Consider the following 20,753-nt stretch of genomic DNA (forward strand, 5'->3'; position numbering starts at 1 on the left):
GGCCATGCTTGCAACTTCACGAGCCAACGCAGCGCATTCGCCTCCGTCTCCACGCCGCTCGTCGCTGTCCTCCTACTCCCCACCCCGAGGATTAGAAGGGCCAACATTTCACAATGAGCTCCAACAAGAAGAGCAGCCTCACGGGCTACCTCCCGGACATAATCATGGCCATGGCCGCCGTACGTATCTTGCCCCGTGCACATGTTGCTCGTGCAGCACGTGTCGACAATCGCGCCGAGTGTCTCTCTAACTCGTGTATACAGCCTGCAATAGCCTACTTTATCATCCGAAATCTCCTCGCGCGCCTCGATCCGGATGCCCAGCAGAAAGAAGAAGCAAAGCGCAAAGCATCGGCCGCGAACCGCAAGCTCGGCGCCATACTCAGCAACAAAGCACGCGATGCGTACGACAGCGACAGCGATGATGACTACGAGCGGAGAAGGCGCGGCGACAGGCCCAGGATAGAGGATTTGAACTTGACGGCATACGAGCAGACGATTGCGATGGAGGTTGTCGCGCCCGAGGAGATTCCCGTGTCATTCGATGGTACTTGGTTCCCTCCCACTACTCTCCCTCTTCCAAAATGCTACTTCGTCGGGTATGGACTAACACACTGTAACCAGACATCGGTGGCCTCGACCCCATAATCGAAGAGCTCAAAGAGTCCGTCATCTACCCGCTCACTCTGCCACACCTCTACTCCCACTCGTCGTCCCTCCTCTCCGCGCCTTCGGGTGTCCTCCTCTACGGCCCGCCCGGCTGTGGCAAAACCATGCTTGCCAAAGCCCTCGCCCACGAGTCCGGCGCCTGCTTCATAAACCTGCACATCAGCACCATAACAGAAAAATGGTACGGCGACTCCAACAAGCTCGTGTCCGCCGTGTTCAGCCTCGCGCGCAAGCTCCAGCCCTCCATTGTCTTCATCGACGAAATCGACGCTGTCCTCGGCCAGCGCCGCTCCGGCGAGCACGAGGCCTCGGGCATGGTCAAGGCCGAGTTCATGACGCAGTGGGACGGGCTGACCTCCGCGACGCGCTCCGGATCAGGCGACCCCCAGCGCATCTGCATCCTCGGCGCGACGAACCGCATCCAGGACATCGACGAAGCCATCCTGCGCCGCATGCCCAAGAAGTTCCCCGTCGCCCTACCCAACGCCGGACAGCGCAACAAAATCTTCAGCCTCATCTTGCGCGGCACCCAGATCGACAAGCAAAACTTCGACCTCGACTACATCGTGCGGCTCTCGGCGGGCATGTCCGGCTCAGACATCAAGGAGGCGTGTCGTGACGCGGCCATGGGCCCCGTGCGCGAGTACATCCGCAAGATGAAGAAGGAGGGGCGGTTACGGCAGGGCGTGAACCCGCAGGACGTGCGGGGGCTACGCACAGAAGACTTTTTTGGACGCGGCCGCGGGCTGCGCGAGGTCGACAGCCCCGAGCTGGACGACGTCGCGGACGAGGTCGTCAATGTGAAGGAGGGCGGCGGGCGGCGGATACACACGACTGAAGAGAGCGACACGACGAGCAGCTCCAGCACGGAGAGCGGCGAGGACAAGTTCCGGGACAGCGCCTACCACGACGCCGAAGGTGCTCGGGTGCGGTAGAGTCGCAGCAGCGTCGGGGTGCACCGGGCACGCAGGCGCGTGGTGTTTTGCGCTTCTTGATTGCACTGTACAGATTTCGAGGGAGCGGTGGCTGGGACTCTGCTCACCGGCCGTATATACAGGCGGGGTGTTTTGACCAACGACGGCTCTTGGTTGCTCTCTGCTTTGGGGACCTGGATTGGGAATACCGATCGGCGTTACGTCTTTAGAAAGGGGGCGAACCATTAGAAGCTCATGCGACTGCGTACCAAGCACATGATAATAACTCGCTATTCTAGAACAAGTGGAATCATTTTCGCTCATCTGCCCACTCGCATCATCACGGAGCATGACGTGCAGGACCATCAGCCATGTAGACCCTCCAGTTCCTGAACAACGTTGACAACTCTCTCATTTGGGTTTCCCATTCCTGATCACCTTCCGTGGGCGTCATGGCCGTATCCGCTAGTGTATGGTTGAAGTGGGGGCCCTACTCCTCATCCTCTTCTTCCTCCTCCTCGTCTTCTGCCTCCTCTGCAATCTCCTCTTCGACACCATCCGCATCCTCCTCCACCTCCGCCTCACCCACTGCGAGGTCCTCGACAGTGCCGCCCTCCTTCTCCAGCCTTAAGTACTCTTCCCACTCAGGGAACATTTCCTCATCGCCCTCGCCCTCGATGGGCGGCTGCCCAAGCAAGCGACCGACCTTGGTCTTACCCTCCTTCTCCAGGCTGTTCTTCCACTCCTTGACGAGTCCAGCAGCGGCGCTGGGCTTGTACGTCTGTGCGAAGAGAACAGCTTCGGCGAGGCGATTGGTCTTGACGAGCAGGTCGATACAACCCTGCACATCGCCCACCTGCCACAGCGCCGAGAATGCTACGTTGTTGGCAGTTGCTGCCTCAGCGAGGGAGGCGAGCTCGCGCAGACCGTCAGCGTCCGAGGTAGCGGAGTAGACCAGAAGCAATGAACCGAGATCCTTCGCCTTCACGAAGCACTCTTGCGCCAAGGTTACATCCCAAGCGCTCAGAGCAGCATCTCCGACTGTCTTCCACTTGTGCTCGGTATCTTGCTCCCGAGCGATGGTAACGGCCTGCTGAAGGTCTCCTAGTGACAGAGCCAGATCGAAGCGGTGTTCTGCGTCTGTGGCGACTGTCAGTGCGAGCTCCTTGTAGCCCTGACCTTCCAGGAACCTTGCGATTTTGTTGTTCTGGTCCTTTGGTACAGAGGGAAGGACTTCCTCGGCGGCCTCCAAGTCTCCACGCAGCACGAGAGTTTGATATTCGACAACAGCGAGGGAGAGCGCAAAAGAGACCACGTTGACGTCTTTGTCGGCAATGTATATCCTTGAGTCTCGGGGGAGGTATCCAAGTACGTAGTGTGGCGCATCGAAGTGTGAAATGGTATAGGTTTGGTCACCCACAAGGTAGTTCAACCGGTTTGTGCTGTTGGTGTAGATGAAGCAGTCACCCACCCATGTACCAGTCCGAACGCTAGTCTGGTTAGCCAAGTATTCGAAATTCCAGTACCAGTCAATGCATACCTCTCATTGATGTCGCACACGACCTCGAAAGCCGACTCCGCACCATCCTCGTCGACCTCACCGCTCTGCACCGCCTCTAAGTAGTTCTCACGCGAGTATCGCAGAACGTAGAATGTGTCGTCGGTGGCCAAAGTGACCAGCTCGCCGCTCTCCGACCAGTAGACGCTCTTTGGCTCGACCTCTATCCTGCGTACAAGAGCGCCACTATCCCAGTCGAAGAAGCCGATGCCACCTTGTCCCTTGACGCCGAGTAGCACACCGCCACTCAGCCCGTCGGCAGAAAAGCCCACATTAAGCACGCTTCGCTCCTTGAAGTTGCGGAAGATCTTAACACTGGTAGACGACTCTCGGATAGCGTAATCCTTGTCATGTTCCTTGGAAGCCCACACGAAATCCAGTGCTGAACCAAACGCTTGGTTTCGGAGGGCCAATGCAGTGTAGATGATGTATTCCCCATCACCGCAAACAGCGACGAAACGTCCGTTTGGCGAATGCAGTAGCGACTGGGGATATATCTCGGTTGAACCAAGGTCTTTGTTCGGCAGGGTAAGTCGTTCAGAGTCCTTCAGGGTTTCGTTCCCTTTGATCACAGCTGTGAGGATTTCGTTGTGTCTTGCCCAGAGAAGTTTTCCTCCGGCATCCATGCTGACCGCTGGCTCCTCTCGACCCATGGAAATAACCACCGCACCATCATCGAAACCCAGTGCCACGCCATTCTTGCCCTTTTGGTATGCTACACACCAAGCGCGCTCTAGCCCATAATTCAACGATTGCTCTAGTCGGTATGTTGACGAATGCCAAATCTTGATTGTACCATCTTCAGATCCGGAAATAATCACTGGAAGTTCGGGGTGGTAGACTGCGAAACTGACGTTTGAAGTATGACCCTCCAGAGTGGCAATGAGAGCCTTCGTTGTGTAGTCCCAAACTTTTACGGTTCGGTCATCCGACGTGGTAAGAAGGTATGGCTTGTCCGATTGCGGGTAATAGTCAATAAAGTTCACACCCTTGGCCTCGTGGGCTTCGAGCGTGAAGTTAGGCGTAGAGCTGCCTAGAGACCATATCTTGACGGTTCTGTCCAAGCAAGCTGAGGCGAAAGTGTTGGGATCCTTGGGATTGATCGCAATACCCATGACATAGTGTCCGTGGCCTTCGAATACCTGTACACCTGCAAGAGGTTAGCGCTGCAGCTGGCCGCTGTATCAGTGGACGCACATTTCCATGACTTGTCCCAGTCCCACAGCTTGATTGTCATATCATCCTGCCACTTTATCAGCGTTGCCCACAGTCTAGTCCACTCTAGTTACCTACGCTCGCGGTGAGAACAAAGGGCTGTGTAGGGTGCACAGCGATCGCACGAATGTAATCGGGGTGTGCTTCGAATTCGGTGACCTTCTCAGAGGTGTTGTAGTTGTAGACGCGAAGCCTGAAGTCATCCGAGCCTGGAGGGCACCGTCAGCATATGTGCCTTCGCATCACCTGGGGGCTGCACACCTGCAACTATCCAATTCTTTCGAGCGATGAAACGACCTGCTCGGACAGGCACATCGCAGAGCTCGAATGTCTTGACGATGGATTGCGAGACATAGGACCATATGTGAACGTGTCCTGGTCTGCGTCAGTATGCGCAATGCTCCTGGAGACCTCTTGTCCGTGCATACCGCTGTATAGTGTGGTGAGGATCCATGGCTCGGTCGGATGAAAGTCTTCGAGACATTTAGTATTTAGATCGTAGTTGGTTTGGGTGGGTTTTACCAATTCCTATGGCGTGTTAGCTTAATGTTGGTCCCAGAGAGCATGCGCAAGCTCACCTTTGACTCTCTCTGACCGCGCAAACAGCTGCCTCTGTATTGCCGAAAGTATTAGCATGCGGGCCTATCCATACTGCATAAACCCTAGCAGCGTGCCATACCTTGACGTCTAGACGCATCGCGAGAGCCTGAGGTGGGTGTTAAGCGGAGGGGTGGAATTAGAAAGACGTGGCTACTTAAAGCCCGCCGGCGCGCGAAATTTCGGTGCCTAGAGACCAGCTAAAGAATTGCGCGCCCTGTGTAGTAGAGATTGGCCGCAAAAGAGAGGAGAGTCGTTGGGTGCGGAGCTATGGACAAGTTGCGGCTTCGTTGCTTAGGCCAGAGGACATGTGGGATCGGTGTTGCCCGCCAAGACTTCGAGGGAGCAGGTGGATCCTTCCCCAAGGGCAGCCTTGACTTAGACCGCTAAGGCCAAACATCAACTTGCACAGAATCCTCCAGTAGACAAGAACGCTGCTCGACACGCGACATATTTGGAGGTGTCCAATATGTAGCTTCCAATCTACGCTGTTTATGCAGCATAGCCCAGCTGGTGCATGAATTCAACTGAATCACGCCGCGTCGTCGTTTACCACCGAAGACCACACAGGACGCAGCTATCACGGAACAGAGATGTATCAAAGCTATGTTGCAGACAGATTCGGTTTTAACTTTTCATTCTCGTTCTGTTATCCCCTACATGCGTCAAATATTTACGTGCAACATCCCCACAGGCTGCTCTGCCTACTCCATGGCCCTCCTGAATGCAGATGCTACAAATGCTTCACAACAGCTAGATCCCACAAACGTTTCCAACAATATCTCCCCTCGAAAGCAAAAGCAAATGTCTAGCTTGCCAGCATAGACAGGTATCTAAGAACGGAAAAACTACGGCGTAAGAAAAAGATCCGAGATCTGTCAGGTAATAAAAGAGATATGAATAGTAAGGTTCTTAGTGAGAGTGTCCGAACTTGAAAGATGCGGACGACGTCCCGGGCGGGTCGGTGTCAGCTTAGACTAGCTTAATCCGAGCTGCGCCAGTGGGATGGCCGCGAGATAATTACACGAGGGTCCAAGTGACCCACTCATGTTGGCAGGTAAAGCCATGGCCTCTCCGTCCGAATATGATACAATAGCGCGTGAACTCATGTAGGCGTCGATTGCGCATATACGGGATCAGTTCCAGCCAAGCGAGTTCTCTGCCATGACGGGTGCTGAGATCTGCTGTGTCCGTACGCTGCGACCGTTGCTGCTGTCGCTGCCTCGGCTGCCTCGACTTCCGGGAACGGTGGGAGTCAATCTTCCGTTGCGAGCGCCTGACATCCAGTTCCCGCCGCCCACGGAGCCGTAAGTATAGCGGCTTGTGCTTGGGACAGAACTGGATCGACGATGAGCTGCCTTCTTGTTCCTGTATCGGCGTGCAACGAAAAACATGGCAGCACCATAGGCAACAGCAGCGAGCACAGCACCAGTGGCAATCCCAGCGCTCGTGGGGTTGATCTTGCGGCTGCCGGTAGTGTCACCTGGAAGCGCACCACCGTGGCCACTGTCGTCAGTAGCACCTGGGGATGCATTATTCTGATTGGTGAGAGGGTTGCTCGTGCCAGCGGGGAAGCTGCCATACACCAAAGGCCAGGTGGGATCCACGAGAGACGTCAATTCGTTAACGGTGGCGCGAGGCTGACCGTTCTCATCAACATTGTGGTAAAAGAGGGATGCAGGCTGTCCGAGCTGCACCTCCAAAGTGGTGTTCTTGTCCTTGGGAATCATAAAGACAGCAAGAGTCGTGACCCAGCCCTTATATTGGGTGGTGTCGGCGGCTCTGAGACCGTAGTTGATAACATCATCCTCCTTAACACCAATGGCTTGAGCGATAGCAGGCCTCAAGTACGTGAAGATTTGGTTGCTGCTGCCGCTTGATGCCACAAAGTCGTAGTTTAGACCATAGTCGAAAGCGATCTGGCCCATAAACATGTTCTGAGGTACCTCGGAAGGCATGCCTTGAGGAGGCTGAATCCAAGGAGCGACGCCGCTCGGCATCGCGCTTTGTGACGCAGTGCTGAACGTGGAGGGCGCAAAGACGATGCTGGACGGTACTACCAGAGTTGTAGCACTGTCGCTGGTGATTGGCACCAGAGATTGGGGAGGTTGCGTCGTCTTCGTGGGAGGCTGGGTAATAGCTGGGGCGCTAGTCTCTGTGGCGGAACTGGTGAATGGTGTGGTCTCCGGCGTCTGGGAGGTAGACGGGATAGATGATTCCGTAACGCTCGTGGTCGGTGCCTCCGACGTGGGGATCGAGGGTTCGCTCGTTGGCGACGGGCTGCTCGTTGCACCAGTGGCGCCAGTTCCTACGGACGAGGTGGTGACACCTGTCGGAATAGGTACTGAAGACGTGGTCGCATCAGTAGCGGTAGGTGCTGAGGTGGAAGACTCGACGCCGGTGCCAGGTCCAGTGATACCAGCAGTCGTCGGGATAGACGTTGGTACTGCCGTAGAGATGGTGGGAGAAACCTCGGAAGTGGGAATGGAGATAATGGTGTCTGTCGACGCAGTGGGCAAAGACGTGAGGATGCCAGTGTCGGTTGGGAGAGCGGTTGGAAGGACAGATGTGTCGGTGGGCAGCGAAAGAACGCTAGAGACGTCCGAGATGATGCTGGAAATGACACTGGAAAGGTCTGGTAGAGAAAGAGTCTCGCTGGGCAAGAGCGTCGGCTCGCTGGCGGGCGCGGACGTAGTGATGGCCGTGGCAGTAGGAGCAGTGGGGCCAATGGTTGAGTCGCTGACTCCAGAAACTGTTGTGGGGAGTGCAACAGTTGAAGTTGGCTCAGTCGGGTTTAGGATTGAGGTCACGTCAGATACAACCGAGGAGAGGACAGATGATACGTCACCCACAACCGATGAAAGCAGCGATGAAACACCAGGAAGAAGTTCTGTCTCGCTGGGAGTCTCTGAAGTGGGTATCGCACCAGAGCTGGTGATCGTGGGCGTCGCGGTCGCGCTTGTGGCACCAGTACCAAATGCAGTGGTGATTCCGACAACAATACCGCTTGTTGGCGAAGACAGCGGAATCTCAGAAGAGAAGCTGACGTCGCTGGAAGGGAGCACAATGCTGCTGGGAATACCAGAGCCAGTACCAGTCGCTGAAGGAATCTCATCCACGCTCGATTCCGAAGTGATCGGCAAAACTCCAGTCGGGGAAGCAAGCTCTCCAGTGAGGCTGGACAGGATGCTGGACAGGAAGTTGTTGGAGGGTGAAGCTCCGGTAGGGACAGGGGAATCACCAGTAAGGCTAGTCAAGGTACCTGACGGCGAAACGCCAGTCGGCAAAGGGGATTCTCCTGTGAGACTGGGCGTAGCGCTGTCCGAAGGCAGGAGACCAGTAGGCAAAATACTAGTCGGCAGGATCCCAGTCGGCAGAAGGCCAGTCGAGCCAAAAAGACCACCTAGGCTGGAGGGTACAGTGGGCGACTGTAGCGACTGTGTCGACTGTGGCTCCGAAGATGGAATTGCACTGGTTGAGCCTGGAATGATGAACGGTCCCAAGATAGTAGTCGGTGTCGCTGAGCTGGGCTCCTGCGGAGAGATAACAGACGAAGGCTGGACCGGAGAAGCGGGCAGTGATCCAGTTGGGGCGACCGAATCAACAGGAGCGGTGGGTGTCACAATAGATGAGGGCACTCCGTCCGTCGAACCAACGCTGGACTGAGCAGGGATGCTGCCGGCCGAAGTGGTAGGTAAGGGCTCCGATGACGGAACACCACCAGAGGAGGCAACGCTGGACTGAATAGGCTCGTTTACCACAGGAGTGGCTGAAGACGTAGGCTTGACAATTGATGACGGGAGTACACCGGTTGGCGCAACGCTGGGCTTTACGGGATCGCTTTCAACGGGAGCTGCGGAACTCGATGCCGGGACGATAGATGAGGGAATAGCGCCCGTAGGAGCAACAATCTCCGTTACAGATGGCGTAGGAGCCACCACAGGAGAGCTTGAAGGCTCGATCGGGCTCGGTGAAGGCGAAGGAGTTGGCGTAAGAACGGGTACGGGGATCCCGCCGCTAGAGGCGACGCTGGATACAGATGGTGGTGCTTGGCTTGACACTGCTGCTGCTGCTGACGAGGCGGAAGATGAGGTGGGAAGAACGGGATCGGACGGTACAGGTTGCGTCGACCCGACTTCAGGTGTGGTCAGGGCCGGATCAGATGCAGAATCTCCCGGGCTAGTGATTGGTGAAGGCGAGACCACTACGGTCTCTACGCTTCTCGCAGACGAAGGACGCAGATGCCACAGCGATTCGAAGATGTTCGAAATGTCCGAAGACTGGTCGCCCGATGGGTCAGGTGTCGAGCTTGGCGACAAAACCAGATCAGAAGTTTGTTCTGGTGTTGCTGGTGCGGTCGTGTTCGCAAACTGTCGCTTGACATGCCGTGGGAAGTAGTATCGTGGGCGCATGTTCGTCTGCTGCGGGCCCGCTGGTAAGGCATCGGCTGTGGCCACCATCGGACCAGCCATGCTCGAAACGAGCAGGCCAAGGGCCCATGTTGTCGCGGAGCGCGGCATTTTTATTATTATCTTCAATCACTAAGGCCTAATATGTATATCTCCGAAGGGTGTTGAAACTAATGTTCAGAACCAACTCTGTTCGCATTAGACAAGCTTCAGCAATGCATGGGCAAACATACTGTAGAGCGTTATTCAAACGAGTGGACTTGACGAATCAAGGGTATAACTGTAATGAGTGGACCTGCGTGCAGGTTAGAAAACTGCGCCTTTACTGCAGCTATGCACTTAGGAAAACTCACTGAGCTGGCAAGACAGCTAGAAAGACGGACGAATTTTGAGCAGTGCAGATGCCGCGTCGACGCGAGTAAGACAGTCGTCGAGTCGGCTATGCCGTCATGGTTGGACGAGCAGTTCCTGGTTTCGCGAGGACTACTGCCAGTGCAACGGCAGTGGTCTACTACAGTGTGATCGCAACAAGGGGCTGACACACGTCGGGCTGTCAATGCGCAATGGAGCCGGAACAAAGGCCTCTACACAGTGAGTTATTCCGTAGGTGGAGGTGGCTTGGTCTGGGTATCGTCGCGCACAATGAAGGGGTCGATTCGCGGGTTGTTCCTGATTGACGGGTTGCGAGCCTATGCGATGCGTCCGATATGGGGCTGGCAGGGCACAGTTTGCGATGAATGAGCGGCGGAGGACTGGAGGGCGAGAGCACGAAGAAACGGAATTGCAGCGCTTCGAAGAGAGTGTGAGCCCGAGGGCGGTCGTGGGGAGCGGTTCGTAAGGAGAGGGCGAGGCGATGTCGAGGGGGGAGGGGGGCTGCGACGGCGGAAGACGAGCACACAGCACGGCGACAAGTGCTGTTATGCGGTCCGGTCGAGGATTGTCGAGAGGTGAGGAGAGGTGGTGGGTCGGCAAGGCGGTGGTAAGGAAGGGAGAGGAGCGTGAGAGCCTAGCACAACGGCGAGCAGCGCGCCCAGGCCTCGCGGACAGAGTTTCGCCAAATGAGCTTGAGCAGGGGGGCCGCCAGAACAGCGAGTCGCTAGCAGCCGTGCCTTGCGGAGTCGTGCCAAACGGGCGCCCTAGGCCGGGCCACGCTCGCTGAACGGGAAATTCGGGGCGCCGCTTTTCGATAGCGCAAAAATAGAGCTGCGGCGCTTGGGCGGGAGTCAAGGCTGCGGGCACAACAAAGAGATGGCGACTGCTTCTGAGTGTGCTGCAGCCGTCTCGACGTGCGGCGACGGGCAGGCAGCGGACACAGGGCCGTGTAAGTATGGGCGCGCACCCGTCCTGTACTCCGTGCGGGCACAGGTGATTTCCACAGTGCACACCTGGTCGCAGTGTGCGCCGCCAGCGTGTTTCGCGGGAGCAGGCTGTGGGCTGTCTGTGCTCCAAACAGCACTGCAAGGGTCCCATCGCCGAGCCAATATCGATCCTCGCTGGCCGCAATTCTCAGCATTGCCTCTGCCGCACGCTGCGCGCGCCACGGCCTGCTCGCTGCCAGGATGCCGCCAGCACTGCTGTGGTGCGTCTCCTGTCGCGCAGAGCCGTGCGAGTTGGGACCGCACGCCCCGTGGGTGCTGCCAGCCAGCACCAGCGCCCATCGCGACGCCGGTCGCCCCTGCCTCATTTCATTTCGGGAAGGCGCCACGCTTCCTCGTGCTCCCACCTGGCACCCTCCGCTGCTTGCCGCGACGGCTGCTTGCCATCCGCGACCGACACTGCACCTCCATCTAATCTTTAATTGACCTGCGTCCTTCAGCCGCCGCGCAATTCGTGCACCGGCTGCAAGTGGCCGCAGGACAGAGCACGCGGGGCGACAGCCCACGCTTCTCCTCCCGGCTGGCATGGCGATATCGACCTGCAGCCAACCCATGCCTCGCCGAAGCGGCACCTGTGACTTCTGCCGGAATTCGACCAACTCGCTGCCAGCAACGCCATGTACCGACAGGCTCGACTGAGTCGTCCTTCGATATATCGATTCTTCTGTCATGCTCTGCGCCGCGAACTCACCACTTCACACTCTATTGTTTTGTATCCTAGCTTCCGCGAGAGCCAGGGCAACGAACACCACAACTACCCGTCACCTGAAACCAGCCTTTGCCGTACTGGGCGCTCTTTCGCCTGTGCGACCACGAACGCCCGTTTGAGCCCACCTTGTGGCAGGTACTTGGGATCGATTGCTAAAGTCTGCGGCTGCTGGGCTCCACCTCGTTCATTTCCTGTGCTGACTACTATCAACACCGGCTCCGTTTCACAATCTATTTTCCTGTCCATGTCCTATCGTTTTACTGTGGGCTTTCGATAGCAAGGCGAACGAAGCCACAAGTGGTGACACATGATGAGCTCAAGCCTCGCGCGGGCTTGCCAGTCTCTCCTTCATTCGACGGATGCTCGTTTCAGATTGATCTTACTGCCCACCTGCGCCACATCTGTCGTTGCCGCGATACACAGTCTTTGTTAATCAGCTCAGCAACGACTGTACCTTGGCAGGTATCACAAGCTTCATGAAGTTGAATCTAGCTTCAGCCACTGTACCTGAGAACCAAACAGCACCCTTGGTACGCTATGCGCTCGGCTAGCCGCATTGAAATTGACTTTGATCTGTCTGTTATCTTCCAGTTTCAAAGTTTTCAAATAATACTCTTGCCATCTCTATCAGCAGAACGTTTTCATCTGCCAGTTTCTAGAAGTTGTGTAAATAGGCTCATGACATAATGCAGCAGTTTCTTTGTCGTGGACCGTTCGCAGCTCGTCGGCTCCCCATGCTATTAGCTTATGCCGGTCACTCGTCGAACCACACAACACCGTACCAAGATCCGTATATTCGCGGCATGTCGGTGTTCGCCAGCTCCGTGGGTCAGCGGACTTTGCTGAGAATTGAGTTGACGGACAGTCTACTCAGCATGACAACAGCAACAACAGGAATCGTTACCTGTGTTGGATGTGAGTCAGCCAGGATGCAACAAACCAAATCGACAATCTCGAACAGCGATTTTCGGGAACATCTTCCTGGACCGCTCTTCCACTCAAGTGATCATTTCATACTCTTGTCTTCTCGACTGAGCTCAGCATGGCATGTCGTCTACTGTCGAAACAAAACTTTCATGGCGCATGAACGTTTCGAAACATGTCAATCTATTACACACAGTCTCCTTGCTACCGACCGGCACTTGACGTCTTCAGTCTGGTTTCGAGGTGGTATGGCCTCCTCTTTAGGTCATATATCTGCCCTACCTATTGGTCATGCAACCTGCATTCCCAGCTGGACCATTGGGCTCGGTGCCTCTACGCGATCTATATTCTGTTTCGTTTCATTCGAACGCATTAACAACAGCGCACTACTAGCCCAACTCTACGAGACATTTCGTGCCTCACCCTCAGGGTCCGCAGCTCGTGGCCCACCAGCGATCAACGGCCGCATGAGCTCGCTGATGTCAAAGCCCACTTTAGCGGACCATGCTGCTCCAGCAAATCCAGAACGTGATCCTCACTTGAACATGGGGTTGTGGGGTGAAGCTTGCGCGTTCAGACGATCGGATCCACCTTTCTGGAGGCTTCTTGCGACATGTAGTATGCACTCATGGCATGACTTCTCTTTACCAACGCAAAGGCGGCAACAGGATCCAGCCAGTTGTTCATTGTGTTCCAGATGGTTCGCATCGCAGATCCACAATGCGCATGTATGCGCGCCGTCAAAATCTACTCAGGACAGTTCTTGAGTGTCCAATGGCAACTTCTCCGAAATGAGCAAATCGCACCAACGACCCACTACACTTCTAGAACACCGATGTGCTTTTCCGTGCCCAGCCGGGGACTAGCCCACCATCTTTTCAGTCCGACATCGACTGTACAACACATTGCGCAAATCTGCACCGCCATCAATCCCCATTCCTTTGCACGTCTACATCTGCCCCAACACGCCAGCGATACCCACCGCGTCTAGCGCATCCACCACAGATGTATATTTGGTTCCCTTGGCATTAGCCGCCCATGCTCAGCCGCGCCGGCGCGCAGTGCCTGCATGGCCCCCGCTTGCCGCTTTCGCAGCGCAGCGCACCAGTTTTTCGCATGCAGCCCACGCGACTTTAGTCTTAGCATCCCGAGCTCAACCAAGGAACCTACCTCGAAGATGACGTGAGCGGGTATTACCGCGCTAGCGGGTCTGGATGTGAGCATCAGTGTGTGCAATCCCGATGACACAATCACAAACGCAACCACGACTACAGTTCACCACAATAAACGCAAAATGAGCGCTCTCGTCTTGTTGAATCGCGTTCTCATCTTGGATAAACATCGCATAAGCGTCTTGTCTGTTGGTCGACGAATGCAGATAGGGGTCTCCCATTTGGGCAGCGCAATTATCGAAATCTGAGGCGTAGCCCCCCTCGCTATGCCGCTCTCGTCGCGCCCACGCTCTGTGCGAGCGAAGTGGGAACGCGCTGTGCCTCTTACACCAATTCGTGGCTTGGGAATAGGCATCTCGGGTCTTGGGGAATCCAGTGCTGCTTTTTGCGCGCCTGCTGCGAGCGCGTTGCGTGCATGTGCCCGACGCCACGGTGAGTGAGGAGGTAAGACGCGCATGTAGGTACCGTTAGCGGCGCAGTTAGCTAGCGACGGTTCAGGCGGTGCTCACTGCTTACTGTAGACGGTACACAGGAAATACTTTGGCTGCACGTGCGGGTGGGAAGGATAGTGGGAGATCGAGGTATCTGAGGCGCAAGGCATCGCTATCCGAGTGTCGATGAACGTGACGTTGGGTCCACGGACGCACGCGCGGGCGACTGCAGTACGTCCTTCGTATGCAATGCGGAGCAGACATACGACAGGTGCAATGTTGAGCGGTCCGACGTCCGTGCGGTTGGTTGGGTGCTTTCGCGCGAGTGGGTGTGAGAGTTCTTGCTCTTCATTGTTTGTTGAACATGCGAGATACGACATGACCTGTCACCTAGATGTCTAGAATGTCGTTGAGGCCTGATAGGACTGCAAAGAGTTGTTTGTCTAAGGCCGCCATTCACAGAAGCGATTTAATGGACTCGTCTCATCTACATACGTTGCTTCTCCTATTGGCTTAGACATATTCCGCAGTCCTTTGCCTCCACTGAACTATCCGCGTTCAACATTACATCGCACTAACTCAACACAGTCCTGGTAGACGTGACTACGTACCATCCAGCATCATAGGCAGTCTTGTTCACCCTACAACACGGGGAAAATCAGGCATACAGGCATCTGTACGCCACAGCACATATAACGGGCAAGCTCCTCGATGACTCACATCACGGGCCGGTTCGTTTTGATAGGTGCACATTGTACATTGTCCATATCTTCCGCTGGTCTCTGACGGGTACAGCTTAACCATATCATCGTTGATGAAGCAGATAACCTTCTGATCAGCCAAGACCGCCCATTCGATACAACAGGTTACATACATATGTACAAAGTTCACTTCAATCTCTTAGGACACTCATTCACATACCGCCAACAAGGGAGCTTCCACTCCCACGAAGAGTCTCCACAAGAAAAAAGCACTCACCGTACCCTTGCCGTTCCCCTCATACGTGACACGTCCCCTCCCTCACATCTCCACTGATAAACCATCCCCGTCCCAAGAACCCGGTCACGCGAAAAGCTTATTTAGTAGCCTTGTATGTTCGGGCATAATAATTCGCCTGTGCTGCATGGCATCAGCGAGGTCGCGGAGTCCGATGTTTCAGATGTCGGAGGTCCGTGGTGTGGTCGATGAGACAGAGGTTTGACGGTTTGACGGTTTTGGTGGTCGGAGGATTTGTAATGGTAGATGTGGCTGTCTGGATGGAGACAGATAAGTAGTAGTGGGGTGGAGATGGATATGTGGTGTTACTTAGAAAGTGTGTGTAGCATGTGCAGGAGCGGAAGTCTCGATTGAGACGCAGAGTAGATCTGGAGCTCTTGAATAGAAGAGAGGGTATATACAGAAACAGAGGACTCTGTAGCCTCATTGGCATGCGCGCGTATGAAGTCCACCTCGTGCAACTCTGCTGCCATTGCCTGGCGCTCTGCGCTTCCTCTCTTTTACAGCTCCGGCAGGACCAGCTCGAGAGCCGCCGAGCCAATCAGCGACCGAGAAACTGGAATGAGGGTAGGGCGGAATTGCGATTAATACTCTATAGGGGCATTCCATGCGAGATTTCATGCGTAGGGAAATCATGTACTGCACGAGCTAGGAGTCTTAATCATATAAATGCGTACATCTCTTACTCTCGTCCCATTCATAGTCTTCTCGGATACAGAGCAAGCAGAAGCCGCGAATTTTCTTCTCTACGCGCCTCGCCTTGTCTGTGAGTTTAGCAAGATTCACAAATAAGGGACAAGATTGACCAGCTGAGCAGGCATGATTGACATCTGTTTGTGCGCAAAGTATTCGAAACATGATATCCGAGATGGAACAATTTCCAAAGGGCTGCAGAGTAGGCCATAGCTCCGCTTTTCGCAGAATCGCAAAATACTCTGCGATTCTGGTGTCTCTTCCGCAGTAATTCAGAGGAAGGTCTGACGATTTACACCTGTGACATCTTTTCGCCTGTTCAGGATGCGTTCTCCCGCATACAGTACACGTGCGTTGTGACGTCTCGTAGCTCCTCAAGGATAGGCGCAACGTCGCCTCGACTTTCTGAACTTCTGTTTCAAGAACATCCAGTGTTCGCTTGATTCGGAGTGACATTGCATCTAGCTGTGCGTCAGTCACTACTATGACATATGCGCATTGGTGTCATCCAACCTTTTATATTGACAGGCAGCGAGGCCAATAGCTCCTGGGTTTCCCAATCGTCTTCGAATCCAGGAGAGACCGTTTTCAAAGCCGTCTCGGATATTGCTTTAAACTCTTTGGAAACATTGAAAGTATACGCCGCCAGGAGCTGACGTCCCAGATCATTCGTCGACGTGACCACACTCTTGGCCTTTCCGAACCAGAAGGCTACCCATGGGCCCAGAGACTTAGACAGATCGTACTTGTCGCAGTGAATCGCTAGGCGAGCCAGCGTTTCCGAGTCTGTGTTATCGTCCTCGATATCGCAACGGAAGTGAAGAATCTCAAGTATGACGCTCATAATTGAAGCATCGTCTTCTTTGAGCTCAACCACAGGACACTCTTTTTGCAGTAATAGATTTCCTTCTTCAAACTGAGGTCTGAACATTCCAGCAAAGACTGGAGATGCAAGCCGAAGGACCTTACTCGAGACACGGAAGGCTCTTGTGACATGGTCGTCTCGATTTTGACATGCGAGGATCACGTCTCCATCCATATCGATAGCTATCGGATCTTCTGCATCAATCGGGAGGCTTTCCATCTCTGTTTCATCCTGCTGATCTTAGCAATACGCTACAGCAAGGATTTGGTATAGCAGGAGCAAGTACTCTGTTCATGATCACTGAACGCAATTCGCTTCAGACAGTTGTCCCACTCTAAGTTTGGTAATTCTGGTAGGGATTGCGCTGTTGATGCGAAGTTTACCACCTGCGCCAGGCGACCATGAATCTCTTCCAATATATCGGGTTCATCATTATCATCACGCAGTTCAACGAAGCTCCGAGCCTTCCGGAGATGCGGGCGTTCCGTCACATGTCAGAGACTTATGACGTACACTAGCCCTTGCGCACATGTCCATAACAACTACTTTTGAGGGCACGAAGATTACGCCACAAATTACTGCATGCATCATAGGATACGGTTAGCTCGCTCAGGCACTTTACATTCAGCAGAGACACGCTACCTTGGGTCAGAGAAGGCGGAACCAAGGTTAGCGTAGCTAATCTGATACTGCGCATGTAAGTTTGCACCATGAACTCTATGGTTGGACTAACGGCGGACGCAGCTTTTGAATCGTTAATTTAGGGCATTTTGGCCAGCCGTGGGTAGCTTTTGTAAGTCATGTAGTACCGTTCTCAAGCGCTACGTGGCGGAACCCTTTTCTATTTCCGATTAACAAGCCGTCATTCCATTTTGCTTGCTTGACTACATGAATGTTTAGCTGTAGTTTATCTACGCTGCTAAAGTGTAATTTTTCGAAACACATCTCTGAACACACATCATCATGAACATGCACCGATATCACCTACACAACTGTCATGACTTCACCTACTTGTGAGTGTCTTCATATAAATTTATCAAGGGACTCTTGTTCACACTTGGAGAAGCTTCTGAGGACATCGACGCCGTCAATGATTCTTTTCTGCAACTGCAGGTCGGCGAGAACTCCGACGACCTCAAACACCGTGAGAAAAGGTGAACACAATCTTGCAGATGCAAGCGGACAAAGGAGGCAATTCTAGTCCCATAGGCGGACACCATGACTGCTTCAGACTGGCCCGAAAATGGGAACCAATGGCCTAGTATGGGATAATTTCGTACGACTTTTATCGGGTTACCAACATTTCCCGCTTCTACTGCTCCAAAACCCGGCAAATTCGCACCATCAGCCGTACGAAAGCATGGTCTAATGTCCTAATTTCAAACTGCTTTCAAATGAATTTCCAAAACGCTGGATGCGCTAATCGTGCTAGAGTTCTTTTAGTTTGTGGAAGGAAGAAGGAACTGTGAAAGTTTAGATTTGTGATTTCACCGATCAAACGAGCACATGACTTCTCCAATCTGTGTCCCTTTTTGAGGGGTGAACATTAGAGCTACATGGCCAAGTAACTCGGCTCTCTAAGATAGATGCTAGAAAACGCTCAGCCTAGAGTCTATATTCTGGCTAACCATTGCGACCAAGTCGCCGCGGCTGGACATGGGTGGCTAGAACATTGCTACGAGGACTAATCTCTTAGTCAACATCAGGCAGTCTCATCTCGGAATTGCTTGACAGCTATGCAAGCCGCCGTTTGAGCATCTCCCCGAAATGATTGCGCGGCATCTGTCCGGAGCCATTGCTGAAATTGTCCAAGTGCAGCATAAACACAAGAGCGCCCGGAGGATTTGGACCTCGTCAGGAATCATTTATTCGCGCACTTTCGAAGTAGTAGCGACTTCAAGCCCAGGGTCCTCATGGACGTTCTAGTTCAACGTGCTGGAAGAAACCACCGTTACCAGTGTAATCGAGTATCCAACGCGTGCGTCTATTGAGATGATCTATAAAACGCACCCACTGCGAATCATCCTTGTATGTATAGCGGAATATCACAAAGCCAGGTTGACAGCCAGGATAGAGCGCGAGTTGCTCCCGTAAGCTTTCGCAATCTAGATGAAGCATCTGTGCAGTCTTTGGTGGAACCTTGTGCTCGATGAGCCTCTGCTGTGGGGTAGCTGCACCACCTTGATTCAATATCTCATGTCGTGCTGTGAAAGTGAAAGATCGCTGTCATCGTGTCGGGCGCGCAAAGAGACAGTAGCCTTGCGGACTGTAGACGTACACATATTCGAATATCACAAACCGACTAAAGCGATCTCAAGACGAATTGGCGAGTTTTGGTTGGCTCCGTTCACCAAAATGTTGGGAAGCCTGCGGGAGTCGTGGCTTCGAAACGCGTAGGCGTGAGTGCCTTCCTGTTCCTGTCTTATCGTAAGCCCGGTATCGCCGCCCGCGGATGTCATCATCACTGGGTCAACCAGCTCCAGCTCCAGCTCCAAGCTCCCACATCCCGCACACGAGCAGCGCATCCATCCCGAATCACCCTCAGCCCACCATGAAGTCGTCACTTTTGCTCCCATTGTGCACCGCAGCGCTGGTCGCTGCTGTCTACCCTCCGCAGGTCGTGCTGGGTGACTCGCAGCAGGCACCCATCGTTGAAGCGGACAAGTACCTCATCGAGCTGGCACCGGGAGAGACCCAGTGGGTCACAGAAGACGACAAGTGGGCTCTGCGTCGCGTAAGTACATAGCTATCTCGTGGCAACGGTGCAGCTGGACAACGTCGCTAATGGCTCATCAGAAAGGCATCAACTTCATGGACATCACGGACAACTCTGAGCTCGGCGCCTTGAACAGCAACTACGGCGCACGGAGCGTCAAGTTTCCTAAGAAGATCGCTCAGAACGACACCGTCGCTCCGCTGCTCAAGCAGCTCGAGAAGAACAATATGCGCAAGCACCTGGAGGTCTTCACGTCCTTCCATACGAGATACTATAAATCCCAGTATGGCGCGCAGTCCTCTGCGTGGCTGCTGAAGCAAGTCAACGACACAATTGCGAAGAGCGGAGCTTTCGAACACGGTGCGTCGGTGAAGGCTTTCTCCCACCCTTGGGGCCAGTCTTCCATCATCGCCACGATTCCGGGAAAGAGCAACAAGACTGTTGTCATTGGTGCCCACCAGGACAGCATCAATCTGTTTCTCCCGTCCATCCTCGCTGCACCCGGAGCTGACGACGATGGAAGCGGCACCGTCACGATCCTCGAAGCCCTGCGCGTGCTGCTCAAGTCCAAGGATATCGTGAAAGGAGACTTCCCGAACACTGTCGAGTTCCATTGGTACAGCGCCGAAGAGGGAGGGCTACTTGGCTCTCAGGCAATCTTCCAGTCATACGAAAAGGAGGGCCGTGATGTTAAGGCCATGCTTCAGCAGGATATGACAGGTTACGTGCAGAAGACTATCGACGCGGGCGAACCTGAGTCTGTTGGCGTGATCACTGACTTCGTCGACCCCGGCCTGACTGAGTTCATCAAGGAGGTCATCACAGAGTATTGCAATATCCCTTACGTACTCACGAAGTGCGGCTACGCGTGTTCCGACCATGCCAGTGCCAGCAAGGCTGGATACCCCTCCGCTTTTGTAAGAAACCCTCAACTACAAAGTGGCTGTTTCGGCTACAATTGTTGTCTGAACATATCAGACTTTAGTCCCGACCTGAAGCCAAACAACCTATTCCTACCTCATTTCCTTATTTTCAAGCATCTTGCTGACTTTGTACCCAGGTCATTGAATCGGACTTCAAATACTCGGACAACAAGATTCACACAACGGAAGGTAAGAAGGTCACCAGGGATGCTCATAGCCATGTGTGCTAACCCAAGTCCAGACAAAATCGAATATCTCAGCTTCGACCACATGCTCCAGCATGCGAAGTTGACGCTAGCCCTTGCCTACGAACTGGCCACACATAAGTTTGACTAGGCAGTGTCACTGTTTTTGATGGGAAGCATTTGTAGATACCCAAAGCGTAAACGAAGGATGGTTGGGCATTGCGGGCATGTTAGAATATGGCGTTGGTGTCGATAGCAAATACATGAATCATGTCCTTCCTCAAGCACGGCTGCGGGTCAGCTTCCCCGAGACCGCGGAGAACACCTGATGCGGTCACCGAGTGTGACTCGCGCCGTCTCACCCACGTTGGATCGGTGATTGGCTCACGAAGCTAGCTCGGT

The 20,753-nt window shown here is 54.2% G+C and overlaps 8 protein-coding genes across 8 annotated transcripts; 3 read left to right on the forward strand and 5 right to left on the reverse strand.

Moving 5' to 3' along the window:
• Positions 1–29: 29 nt before the first annotated feature.
• Positions 30–1,902, forward strand: CC84DRAFT_1166119 (AAA-domain-containing protein). The gene is made up of 3 exons (XM_018178879.1): positions 30–179; positions 264–546; positions 624–1,902. Exons 1-3 carry the CDS (start codon positions 114–116, stop codon positions 1,601–1,603), a joined length of 1,329 nt encoding a protein of 442 aa, XP_018034341.1. The 5' UTR covers positions 30–113; the 3' UTR covers positions 1,604–1,902.
• CC84DRAFT_1166120 (Coatomer, beta' subunit) lies at positions 1,832–5,309 on the reverse strand. The gene is made up of 9 exons (XM_018178880.1): positions 5,035–5,309; positions 4,934–4,967; positions 4,878–4,883; positions 4,784–4,828; positions 4,617–4,730; positions 4,434–4,564; positions 4,338–4,383; positions 3,123–4,290; positions 1,832–3,072 (listed from the first exon to the last, which is right to left on the reverse strand). Exons 1-9 carry the CDS (start codon positions 5,050–5,052, stop codon positions 2,073–2,075), a joined length of 2,562 nt encoding a protein of 853 aa, XP_018034342.1. The 5' UTR covers positions 5,053–5,309; the 3' UTR covers positions 1,832–2,072.
• A 779-nt stretch (positions 5,310–6,088) lies between these two features.
• On the reverse strand, positions 6,089–7,477 carry CC84DRAFT_1094910 (uncharacterized protein; the record flags this gene model as incomplete). Its single annotated transcript, XM_018174587.1, has 1 exon — positions 6,089–7,477. A coding segment is annotated over one exon (1,389 nt), but the record flags the coding sequence as incomplete, so codon positions are not given.
• A 2,367-nt stretch (positions 7,478–9,844) lies between these two features.
• Positions 9,845–11,770, reverse strand: CC84DRAFT_1249488 (uncharacterized protein; the record flags this gene model as incomplete). Its single annotated transcript, XM_018184287.1, has 2 exons — positions 10,747–11,770; positions 9,845–10,616 (listed from the first exon to the last, which is right to left on the reverse strand). The coding sequence occupies exons 1-2, from the start codon at positions 11,406–11,408 to the stop codon at positions 9,845–9,847; spliced, it is 1,434 nt and encodes a 477-aa protein (XP_018034344.1). The 5' UTR covers positions 11,409–11,770.
• Positions 11,771–12,132: 362 nt separating this feature from the next.
• On the forward strand, positions 12,133–13,137 carry CC84DRAFT_1207208 (uncharacterized protein; the record flags this gene model as incomplete). The annotated part of the gene is made up of 1 exon (XM_018182084.1): positions 12,133–13,137. One exon carries the CDS (start codon positions 12,133–12,135, stop codon positions 13,135–13,137), a length of 1,005 nt encoding a protein of 334 aa, XP_018034345.1.
• Positions 13,138–14,975: 1,838 nt separating this feature from the next.
• CC84DRAFT_878756 (uncharacterized protein) lies at positions 14,976–15,514 on the reverse strand. The gene has a single exon (XM_018187761.1). The coding sequence runs from the start codon at positions 15,400–15,402 to the stop codon at positions 15,103–15,105; it is 300 nt and encodes a 99-aa protein (XP_018034346.1). The 5' UTR covers positions 15,403–15,514; the 3' UTR covers positions 14,976–15,102.
• A 112-nt stretch (positions 15,515–15,626) lies between these two features.
• On the reverse strand, positions 15,627–16,701 carry CC84DRAFT_1095896 (uncharacterized protein; the record flags this gene model as incomplete). The annotated part of the gene is made up of 2 exons (XM_018174639.1): positions 15,627–16,123; positions 16,176–16,701. The coding sequence occupies 2 exons, from the start codon at positions 16,699–16,701 to the stop codon at positions 15,627–15,629; spliced, it is 1,023 nt and encodes a 340-aa protein (XP_018034347.1).
• Positions 16,702–18,994: 2,293 nt separating this feature from the next.
• Positions 18,995–20,641, forward strand: CC84DRAFT_1197528 (leucine aminopeptidase 1). Its single transcript, XM_018181526.1, has 4 exons — positions 18,995–19,261; positions 19,324–20,160; positions 20,304–20,355; positions 20,408–20,641. Exons 1-4 carry the CDS (start codon positions 19,079–19,081, stop codon positions 20,500–20,502), a joined length of 1,167 nt encoding a protein of 388 aa, XP_018034348.1. The 5' UTR covers positions 18,995–19,078; the 3' UTR covers positions 20,503–20,641.
• The last annotated feature ends 112 nt before the right edge of the window (positions 20,642–20,753 follow it).

This window comes from Paraphaeosphaeria sporulosa (genome assembly GCF_001642045.1).
Source record: "Paraphaeosphaeria sporulosa strain AP3s5-JAC2a unplaced genomic scaffold CC84scaffold_7, whole genome shotgun sequence".
Lineage (NCBI taxonomy): Eukaryota > Fungi > Ascomycota > Dothideomycetes > Pleosporales > Didymosphaeriaceae > Paraphaeosphaeria > Paraphaeosphaeria sporulosa.

Excerpts from the sequence above, each read along its gene's own strand:
- CC84DRAFT_1166119 (XM_018178879.1), top strand. The coding sequence starts at position 114 with ATGAGCTCCAACAAGAAGAGCAGCCTCACGGGCTACCTCCCGGACATA. Across the intron at positions 180-263 it reads TAATCATGGCCATGGCCGCC|CCTGCAATAGCCTACTTTAT; the intron begins GTACGTATCTTG and ends TCGTGTATACAG. Across the intron at positions 547-623 it reads GATTCCCGTGTCATTCGATG|ACATCGGTGGCCTCGACCCC; the intron begins GTACTTGGTTCC and ends CACTGTAACCAG.
- CC84DRAFT_1166120 (XM_018178880.1), bottom strand. Across the intron at positions 4,565-4,616 it reads AAAGAATTGGATAGTTGCAG|GCTCGGATGACTTCAGGCTT; the intron begins GTGTGCAGCCCC and ends GGTGCCCTCCAG. Across the intron at positions 3,073-3,122 it reads GTGTGCGACATCAATGAGAG|CGTTCGGACTGGTACATGGG; the intron begins GTATGCATTGAC and ends TAACCAGACTAG.
- CC84DRAFT_878756 (XM_018187761.1), bottom strand. The coding sequence starts at position 15,402 with ATGCCAATGAGGCTACAGAGTCCTCTGTTTCTGTATATACCCTCTCTT.
- CC84DRAFT_1197528 (XM_018181526.1), top strand. The coding sequence starts at position 19,079 with ATGAAGTCGTCACTTTTGCTCCCATTGTGCACCGCAGCGCTGGTCGCT. Across the intron at positions 20,161-20,303 it reads CTGGATACCCCTCCGCTTTT|GTCATTGAATCGGACTTCAA; the intron begins GTAAGAAACCCT and ends CTTTGTACCCAG. Across the intron at positions 20,356-20,407 it reads CAAGATTCACACAACGGAAG|ACAAAATCGAATATCTCAGC; the intron begins GTAAGAAGGTCA and ends ACCCAAGTCCAG.